The sequence below is a fragment of the Lepisma saccharinum genome, chromosome 11 (genome assembly GCF_977018435.1).
Source record: "Lepisma saccharinum chromosome 11, izLepSacc3.1, whole genome shotgun sequence".
NCBI lineage: Eukaryota > Metazoa > Arthropoda > Insecta > Zygentoma > Lepismatidae > Lepisma > Lepisma saccharinum.
The window spans coordinates 40,319,479-40,330,905 of NC_139239.1; the positions used below are offsets into that span (position 1 = coordinate 40,319,479).

Here is an 11,427-nt window from a genome sequence, read left to right on the forward strand (position 1 = left end):
TATAGTAGTAATAATTATTATAATCAGCTTTACAGTATCATGGGTTGAAACTAGTCAGTCAAAATTACTGATGTAACTGACCAAATACCCTGCCACCTCCTACAAAAAGAAAAAAACTGCCCAAATACTGAGTAATTTAATTGCAGCTTAGCAGCTTGCATGTTAAAAGAAGAACTTGGATCTCATTAAAAAATTTTGGCTATTACCTGGTCTCCAAATCAGTAATGGTTCCGATTGTTTTATTATTTCTCCTAGCACAAAGACTAATTATCGTACAATTTTGGAAATCATTGTCACACGAAATTTGAACCTTCCTTAAGTTAATGAGCACTGTTTGGACTCGAAAAAAGTTATTTATGTTGAAAAAAACAACTTGAAAATTACCTTACGCACTGCTCATGGACAAGATATTCTCCGTCGAGAAGAGACAGTAAATATCGTAGAAGCCTGGGAATGAATGTAGAAGTAAATCGGAACCTTAGTAGAATGCATTTACGAACTTTATTTTAATGCTAAATGAACCTAACCTAACCACGAAAGCATATATTGAACAAAACCTTAAGTAATCGCTAAAACTCCGCAGTATGTGTTAACAGACGTACATCGAAATCGAACCATGTAAAAATTTTATTCATAGCATGATGAAATTGCAATAAAACAAAAGGAACTTGGGCCGTTTATGTTATTGTACAAAACATTTAAAGTAAAAATATTCCAAATTTAAAAATAATAATTATGAGGGGAAAATGCCATTATTGGAAGGTAAAAAACTTGTCTTTACTTTACCAAGTTTTTGTGGAAGTTATATATCAATTTTATTTCTCAATAGATTTATGTACTACCTCTGTGTGAATTTACCTTATTTTCTTCTTGCACTGCTCTTTCTAATCCCTCTGAAACAAGTTTTGCCATTATGACTCATGTTATACATTAGCAGCAATTGCACATATCAGTGATGGGAAGGATTAAAAGCATGGGACCAATTTTAATGTCTCTTTAATCATGCTGAATATTGTGTTTGTTACTGTCCCAGCAACCTTCTGGAATCCCCCCAAAATGCAGAAAAAAATAAACATAAATTGATATTTTTGCATTTTTGTTATTTAGCATAACTTTTCTGCAATTTTTAGCAAATCCCAACCATGAAAATGAGTGATGATTAGACAAAATAGATGAAGACACACTCACAAGATACCTATGCCCAAGGCATGACTCCAACCTGCTCAGTCACAAATAGCGGTCATCAGAATAAAAAATGCAGACTTCACTGATTACTTTTTAAAGAAATCCGACAAATTACAGACCAAGATGAAAAAACTTACTATTACTGACGATTCTCCACCCCTGTAGCATTAAGTTTGAAATTCATTTCTGACACTAATGCAAAAACTGCAACATAAAAAATTACTGGGGACAATAGAACAAATTGAATCTTGAACTCTCAGAAGTTGATCAGTCTTCTCAAGGTGTGCTAAGATTGTAATATAAAATGTTGGTGAATTTACTAAAAGTGCTCATCTTCTAATTTATTTTACATATCTGTAGATATTATACATAAGAGCTCAGATTTATAGCATGTCATATTTTTCTGTTTATTTCACGGCTAAGTTAACTTACATAAGTTCGATAGCTTCTGTGAATAAATAACTCCCCTATTTTATTGCTCATAAAGGCACAATTTTGCCATATTTATGGGGTTTTACCTTTTCACAAGATATTGTTGTAAAATGATGTTTCCACTGGTAAGGCTTAGGAAATTTGCTTGCCTTTTTTTCCCTCCTCATTTTCTTAGAAATATGTCTTATGAGATTGCATGAAGATAGATAACATGGTTTACCAGGAATGTGCTGTGAAATAAAGCATTTGAGTGGAAGGTTGCTTTTTCCTCTTACCTGGCTACAAAAAATTAAATCAGTCCATATGTTATCTCTTTGCAGAGTCTACAATATGTTGTAAAGGCAGAAAATAATGATTTTGTGAAATGCTTATTAAAAAATATACTTTGTCATTTTAGGTCACATTTTGGTAATTTTAAAGGTACATAACTATTTTCGGATAGAAAAATCCAAGCCCTATTGTATATAATAAACATTACAGTAATTTACTTCCAAATTCTCTTATCCAAACAGAATATTTTCTTTTCACTTGCTTTGCAATGTACTACACTAAACATGAACTATTTTGTATACTGGACCGTTGGCATGCACAAGATTTTGCATACAGGCCACTACAAGGATCACTGCAATATAAACTTCCCGATAGGATAGTGATGGAGGGGAGGGGGGTCCCAGTTTCCACCGGCTGAAATGCTGGATGTTCTCGCAGCAAATTATCTTTGAGGTCAATGGTGTGTATTGTACAGGCAGGAGAAAATTGTCGTTGTTGGGGACACTGCAAAGCACGCTGAAATTCCTACAACTTACAACCTTGCATCGGCTATTACTTCTTGATATTAACCATAAGCTGTCAAAACGTAATACAAGTTATGGGAATCTTGGGTGTGTTTTTAACGATTCTATAACACGTAGTTTCTCTTTGCTGCACATTTGTTTTCTTTCATGTTGGCCTGTTATTCTGACATTTCTTTGCCAATACTACATTCAATTTTGAGAAATTACTCCTCGTAAGACAAATTTCGTGATGAATTTACTTCCATGGTATCACTATCCCCAGTAATACCGGTACAAGCACGCAGGCACTGCATTTACAATTTCACGAAGTTTTTAAAACTGTAACAATTTTACCGACTTTTCGAATTATTTAATCAAATTAAAAACAGGTCTGTAAGGAAAGATTGATAACGTACACACAGAAAATATACGGTAAATAAATGTTTACCCAATATACATTTAAAAAAAAAAACTATTATGATACATTTCCTTGTTTGGGAACGGATGTCGGTTTATTACTTACCTGGTAACAAAAATAGCTGTCAACCAACCGCGGTAACCAGTTTCAGATTCCTGCACGTGTTTTATTATCCACGGGAAACACTCTTCAGCTGAGAAATGCTTGGTCACCGGTTTACTCGCCGAAGCCAGCGTCTCTTGCATTTAAACATAATGATATGAATGTACACACGAATGTCATGATAACGTTTGAAACATATCAAAACATACAAGATAACACTGCATTCACATTAGCATTGGTGCTCATTTTCATACACCTCGGCGAAGAGCAGCAGACTGCAAGGTCGATCGTATCAGCTTTCTGAAGTACAAATAACAGACGAACACTTACACTGACTACGAACACAAGAATAATATTAAACTGCACACTTAAATATTCATAATACTGCACAAAGTAACCGCCACTTCGTGTTGTATAATGCAGAAAAGACACTATGTAATATCGGTACCAGTCACAACATCAACTTCTCAAGTCACAAAGCCCAACAAAACTGGCTTTACTAGCTCGCCGCAGGACTTAGTAACTCGCTCCCGAAGAACACGAATAACAACATGGAGAGTCACTCGCCAGCCAGCCAAGACGACTTCAACCTTGGGCGCGAACAGAAAGCGAGTTTCAGCACAAAATGCTCAAAGACTTCTAAGGAACTGCGCAGCGTTCTAGCGCTTTGCTCTTCCCCGACCAGATCGGGATGAGGGGAAGGGGAAAAAGCCAGACAGAAAGATCGAGGTAGAGGTAGGCTGCCAACCAGTACAAACGACAACAGGCGGAGGAAAAAAGAAGTCAAAAAACACAGATGATGGAAGTACAAACTAAATACACACGAAAAAGTTAAAATTCAGGATTTTAACTTGAATTAGTTTGTTTGAGATAGTGGAGGTATTTTCACCTTGTTACCGTAAAAAAATGTATGTATAAATTTAGCTTTCTATTACCTTGTAAGGCAGTAACGTATCAAGATCTTATTCTTAATTAATTGCTGTGTGTTTTACGGAGATAAATTAATATCCTGGCCATGCATATCATTTCGCTCGCTGTACGTTGAAGGTACAGTGGGATCCATGAGTATTACCGTGCAAATTGTCCATGACTATTTTCATTAACTTTTCTCTTGCATCCTATATGCTTTAAGCGATGGATTTTTAAGTATGCTGGTGCAGAAGCTGTCAACAGCATGTTTTGAATTTTCTTTTAATTCTTGAAGCTCTTATTGGGTCAAATAAAGTGCACGAACATGGTGATGGACAATTTGCACGGTAATACTCATGGATCCCACTGTACGTAGGTGGGGCCGGCCCTAGGAAGGGGCAACTCTGGCTTCCGCTCGAAGCCCCATGTAAGATAAAAATCAATTCGTTGTGTACGATTTATTATTACAAGTTTATTGGACGCCGGTGCTTCCAAATGAGCAACTAATCTGATTTCTCCTGATTCCATGTATTGTCTTGACATTCTTTAAAAAGTCATATTCAGGGGCGGAGCCAGAAATTTTCGACCGGGTGGGCAGAAGCTTCATAGTGATAGATTAGGGTGGGCAGTATAAAAGTAAGACCATGTATGTGTACGTAAGACGTGTGTATCCCCCTCTCTCTTACTTCTTTTCCCTTCCCTTGTTTCCCCTTTATTCTTTTCTAATCTCTTCTCGCATCTTGTTCCATTTCCTTTCGTTTTGTCTCTGATGGACACAATTATTTTAAGGAAGTGTGTTTACGCATGCTCAGCCATACCCCAGCCATACATTCTAATCACATTCTTTCATGCATGTTAATACAGTGAAATATATGTGAATTAGGTTTAAGCTAGTGTTGCAAATACAAGGCACATACTTGATTTTATGTATTCGGTGACAATGATAGAAAGTGCGATGGTAGACAGACAATCGTGAAGTTTCTCGTAATTTAAATGTATGTTCCTGAGCATAGTATTTTCATCGTATATGTTTTTGACTGAAATAATTTTCTTACTCCTTGGGGGTTACTTTTCTTAGCTTACAAGGTTTGTACAACTGACAAATCTATCTGAATGTTTGTAGTAGCAGCGATTGGGTGCCAACATTTGAGGGGCAAGGACAATATACGCGGGGGTGCCCATCCCCGCCAAGGCCAATGGCGCATCCCCACAAAAATCATGTCCATGTCATCCGTCCCCCCCCCCAAATCATATCATTTGCACCCTGAAACTATATCGTAATCCCTACACCGAAAGTAACTTTTTCCTTAGCTTTTTGTTACAAATGATGCACCTGCTTTAAAATAAGCAGTATACCAACACTAAGCACTATATTTAAAGAAGTGATGTTACTCATGAATATGGAGAATATCGCTCATGTCTTGTAATGCAGCTATAGCATAAAAATTCACATCCACCTCAGTAAAGCGCCAAACACGCATTGTTGTAACAAACACATTATTGCGAGCGAAGCAAGCAAGAACATTTTTACATCAATTTCTTTGCAGGCTTTCAAGAATATTAATTTAACGGGGTGTCAATACTTTCTTAGGATCCCGGGATATTTAGTCTTTTCCAACTTCTGTTTTGGCACGTTCGGGGTCGAAAACGTGTGGATACCATATCGCTAAATACAGTCTCCAAAATTTAATGTTCAAACTCTCTCTTCACTACAGAAATCCCTTGACAGTCTAAGATTTAACACTTTATCAAGAGCTTCCTATCTCCCCCTTTAAATTTAATACTCAATCCTACCACAAAAATTTTAGACTTACTGTTGATATTGAAGACTGGATATTGCCTCCTCCAAAAAAATAATTCTCAGTCTCCACACCAGAATGTCTGCAACATTCTAAGACAATAGTAATACACATGAATTGGATACCTTAATGCTCATTGCCCCTATAACTAAAATACCCGCCATAATCTAAGACTTAGAGTTGAATACTGTCCCCGCCAACGTTTAATTCAGAATTCCCCCCAGAACCCACGTGTCAATTAAGGCCTAATATATAAGAGTTAGATATTTGTCCCCCCCAACCCCCTCGCACCTTCAATAATGACCTTAAACGCTTTCTTTTCTTCATCTAATGGATTAAATATGGTGAATTTAAGGTGTAAAATTTTTACCTGTATTTTGGAAAAATATATAAATGTTCAATTTTACATTATTTGAAGGGAAAAAATCCCCCAAAAAATTTCGATGGCGCAGCCTGCGCCATAATTCCCCCTGTGGGCACCCCTGAATATACGTTTTCTTGGTAGAAAAGGCTTAACATAAAGAGGCCATAGTGCGGGGGCAAAAAGTGGCAAAACGTGGCTGGGGAACTTCATCCCCCACTTCCCGCTCCTCCTAATCACCGCCACTGAATGTTTGGATTAAAATGAACGTCTTATTAGGAATGATTTAAAACACACACGGAAAACAAATTATTTGTTCATTGTCCATTAAGTATCCCTAGGCTAATGAAACGCTTTTTTGACAAAATATCACTCGTCATAAGTAATAAACAAGTAAGATTGAGAAATCTTTTCAGAATTTAAGAGATTATTAGCTAAGTTATTCGTTTTCTGAAGAACTGTCATATTACTAATGCGGGAGAAGCAATACACGTATGGTTACATGAACATATTTTTTGAGGTAACAAAATGATTTAGGACACTAGGAATTCATCGAAGTTGATCATCGTACCAGTAATACTTCATCTATTTTTCATTGTGTTGTATGGCGTGACCATTTCGAACACACTAGAATGTCAACCTCTATCCTGTGCAGCATACCCTGGACACTGGAACCACTGTCAAAGTAATAATTTATGAGGGTTTGTATTTTGAGTGTCAGTGTGTGTGTGTTTTCGCCCCTTCGTTACTTTCATCTAATCACCATTGAACCTTATAACGTCGCCATTATTAAAATTAGCAGAAAAATGACTTACAATAAAACAAATCAACCAGAACTTACTCTTCCAAAAATGGAGTTACATTAGTTTATACCTCTTAGAAAGTTGAGGTGGTAATTTCAATCGCACAGCGTTTCATTAGTGGATCAAGGCAGCTAATTCCGTGAACAATGACGTTGTTTTCCGAAAGTCTCAATTTGTCTTCTGTGGTGATAAAATGCCACGTTTGGTGCGAGTTCTTTCTGTATATTTTTTCCCCCAATGGCATAACGCTGTCGCATTATAATGAAGAGGTCCTGTGTTCGACTCCCCGTCCTCTGGTGGAAGCACAATGCACACTGGTTCGGACTACACGTTAAACTGTAGGTTTAGTCCCGATTAGCCTTTCTGAGCATGAAAGTGGGCTTAGAAACAAACTAACAAAATCGTCTTCTATATACTTCGTGACATAACTTTTTTCTCTTTACTTCAGCTGCATATACAGATTCTGTTGACACTTTCGGCTGATTCATGTGACAAAATTTGTGTGTGGAACGAGGATTTCTAAATAGGATAAGCCACTCATTAGCAATTGATAATTCTGTAGCTTTTTCCATATATAACTGATTTATTAAAATTTATTAACTTCGGTATTGTAGTGATTGTTGTGATTAATTTTTATTAGTAGAACAAATATAAAGTTGATATTTCGTATACTATATTGATATTTGAAGATGACAGGTATATAAATATTGTAATGATGAAAAGGGACACTTCTGGAATTTGAATGCACAGCTAATTAAAATTATATTATACTCTATAGCAGGCATGTCCAACTTCAATCAAGCAGTGATCTACTTTTTATTGTCACAACAGGCAGTGAGCTACTATTAATCGTTAATCTTTGCAAAAATTTGTACCTACTCAGCCATTGTACATTATAGAAGTTGAATTCAAATAACGTATATTCATATAATTACAATAGATAACTGCGATCGACCAACAAACGCCCCGCGATCGACCTGTCAATCGCGATCGACGCGTTGGACATGCCTGTTCTATAGCATACTTAAACCCGAAGGTTTATGGCTGCAGCAACACAAGCCTTCCATCTGTCCCTATCCTGGGCAAGATCAATCCAATCTTACCCATCCTTACCGATTTATTTTAGGTCCATCTCAACGTTATCCCTCCATCCTCGTCTTAGCCTTCCTACTGGTCCCTTACCATCAGGTTTCCCAACAAGAATCCTGTAAACTATTCCTTCCTCTGCCATTCGTGTCACATGGCCTGCCCATCTAACTGAGTCTTCTTGCTTAAATTATTCTAATATTAATTAAAAAGTCGAAGTAATTTATTGTGTTGCTGGAGGAAGTAACGCTAAGATGATGTTTAGATTTGTTTATTTGGAGATTATTTTTACCATAGCCAGGCCGGAATATATATACATAGTGGAGGCCCGGAGCTGCAGTCCTCAAGTTCACCCTCAATTCTGATTTAATCTTAATCATACCCTGCATAATTTTGAGCCTCCTAAGCCTACTAGCTGCTTTTAAACATGGAAGTATTAATTTGATCACAGTTTTTGTTTCAACAATGACAAAAGTGGCTTTTTATGGGTTGATAATATGTCAACATTTCCAGCATAGATAATATTCACAAGTAAAATATACATGTTATGAACACCATGTTACACTTAAATATTTAATCATTCATATATCCCCGATTATATGTACTTATTGAATTTGATTGGGTGGGCAATCGGGTGGGCACAGGAATTTTTGCTTGGGCGCTTGCCCACCCGTGCCCACCCCTGTCGCCGTCCCTGGTCATATTCTAAGCAAAGTGCTATATAAAAAAGGTGTTCAGATTTCAATGTCAATCAAAAATAATTAATATACACTATTCGTTTATTTATACAATGAAATCATTAATTCAAAATATTATTTTACATAAAACAATATAAATACACTACAGCGTAAAAATTCAATGGCAAGTAAACAAAAGAGCACTATCAGAAAATATTAACGGATATGATTAAAATTTGACACTTTGATAGGGAAAAAAATGTTTTCTTATTGAATACATCCAGTGGCACATCGGAAACGAAACAATAATGTATAAACTTTTATCGAAAGCCATATATTCACATTACAACATGCCATGAGGGCGTGTGGGGGATGTGGAGATGGGACCCCACACAAATTCACAATCTCGCAGTCTTGTCCATTTGTGGAGGTGATGTGATCAGCACCACGATCCGGCCATCTTTACCCCCAGGGTTTCCCCCGTGTCCCAGGTATCCATTTACTAGAGGATGGTTGAACCCAGAGCCCGTCTATTCAGGGACACTGTTGGAAAAATACCCACCTGGAATCATCGAACCCGGGTCTCCCGAATCGCAGTCATACACCATACCTATCGGACCACCGGGGCTTTTATTAGACCCCCATAATTCTTAGTTTTAAGGACTTTCTAATACCTTCAAGATGTTCTGTTTGCAATATACAAATTGTTTATTAAGTATAATAATATTTATATTGTAAATATATAGTACACGTTACTTCAGACTGAGGAACAAAAATATCAGATTTTTCCAGACTGGGAGATTTTGGTTTATAGGCCACGCGTATATTGTATGCCTCAGGCTCCTCATTCACCTGGGGCCGGCTCTGGTTGTAGGATAGTTTAGTCCACCTAAGCAGCATAATTAGACAATGCCGTAGTTGGGGGATGCTTATGCAAGTTATCCTAGCGGGGGGATGCTTCATCGCGAAGATCAGAATGTATGCTGAAATGATTACATTTGTGAACAATCTCATGTAAATTAAAGGCAGTAAAAACCAGAGTAGTGAAATCAAAACAAATTAAAATTATCCGCAATTACCATTTTTGTTTGTGAACAACTTTTAAAACGAAAGCTAAAAATAGTAATTACGAAATATTTTATCATGCACCCCCTTGCTCTAGAACGCAGTTGCGTAATATGCGCCTCTACAACTCCAGCCCCTTAAAAAAAAATATCCTGCGTCGTACGCTAGTGAGTCAAGGAGATTAAATACGGCGGACTTACAACCTACCATAAATACACTCTGGAAAAATACCTTTGAGTCGGTTGATGCGCAGAAGAGATATTTTCTTATCTAGTTTACGTAGTTGTAGAACATCAGCAACAGCAGCAATATTATGCACTTGAAGAGTCAATCAGTTTCCGTATTAGATTTGTATGTTTACGAATTATTCAAATCTGCAGAACAGTTATCTTATCTGCCACAAGTAGTCTACTTTCAAAACAACTGTTAAAAAGTGCGAGGCTTATTTTTTGCAAAGTGAACTATGAGAATGCTTCAAGGAAATGGCTTAGCATCTCAGAAGATAAATTAGCTGCTGCCAGAGAAAGTTATCACTCTTGATAATGATAAGAAAGCAAACAGAGATCGATTTCTTCCTTCGCTGTTAACTTTATCTGACCCTCTTTGCGCTAGGCATAGATGCTTGAATGTGCAAGCTAATTACGTCATATAAACGAATATTGTTTGTTTTTATTTTTGAGAGCCGCGCGTTTGGTAATATCAAAAATACACACACACACATTAAATATACAATCTTATATTGATTTAGGACACCATTACATGGAATACGAGTATAACTTCTTCATTACATTTAATCTGTCTGTTTTTATGCACGATACACCATATTCAAAAAAATATATATATTTCGCAAAAGGTTGGAAGTGTTACACTGTTTTAATAATATTACGATTCCTGATCATAAGTTTTGTTTGAAAGTAGTCATAGATACTGCTTTCAACACTAAGGAGCATACAATTTGATCTTTAATTATCAAGCCCTCAGTGCCCTAAGCAACCATTTTCCAATTGAAGGAATTCAAAGTTAGTTCTATGTTAAAATATTCAGAGAAATATTGAACAGAAAAAAATATAGTTAAATATCTAACTCTTTGCAATGGATCGGTGTAGCCAACTCTTATAAATAATATTGTTAAGAAGGACATGTCTTTATTTAGTGCCCCCAAAATTTAATTTTCTCAAGGTTTTGATGTACTGCGTGTAAATCTTTCTCAAGATTCAAGTTTTTCGAGCGTACATATAGTCGAACAAGGGAACAAGGCATTATTCAGAAAATAATTTCATGTTTCCATTTTTTGTAGTACTGAGAAATCGATGGTTTGGATTGCTGAGTAAAGCAGACCAGTGGAGGCAACGTGTGAGATATGAGAAGACGAGTTTCATATCAAGTAGACCCTAGGGTGATTTAGAAGTTCTCAAATACTTGAACACTTAATCATCAATCATTCTTATTGTCACTATTAACTAAACATGGCAGAAAAGCGACGCTAAAGAACAAATACCCAAATGTTTTGTTCATATTACATTGAAGAGAAAAATGGTTGTATGGAGGACTTATTATAGGTACTGCAAGTTCAATGTCGTAAATTTTGTACGAAGAATACTGTTGTGAAGTAGATAATATTTATATTCAATATTCATTAATCCTAAGCCATAATGCGACTTACAAACTAGAGACATCAATTGCAGGAGGTTCTCATGTTTCGAAAATAAGATTTTGCAGGCTTCTGCTCACCCACAGATCCACAGATCCCGTGATTCATATGGGTGGGGGCTTAAACGGTTAGTTTGGCACCACAGGCATTACGGAACCTTTCTTCC

The 11,427-nt window shown here is 36.6% G+C and overlaps 1 protein-coding gene across 1 annotated transcript in view; it reads right to left on the bottom strand.

Annotated features, from left to right (window-relative positions):
- Window positions 1-3,485, bottom strand: part of LOC145994735 (repulsive guidance molecule B-like) — a 70,322-nt gene extending 66,837 nt beyond the window's left edge. Inside the window, exon 1 of the mRNA XM_083130950.1 lies at window positions 2,914-3,485. Coding sequence (XP_082987076.1) covers window positions 2,914-3,053 — 140 coding nt within the window. The 5' untranslated portion in view covers window positions 3,054-3,485. The remainder of the gene's footprint in view (window positions 1-2,913) is intronic.
- Window positions 3,486-11,427: the final 7,942 nt, after the last annotated feature.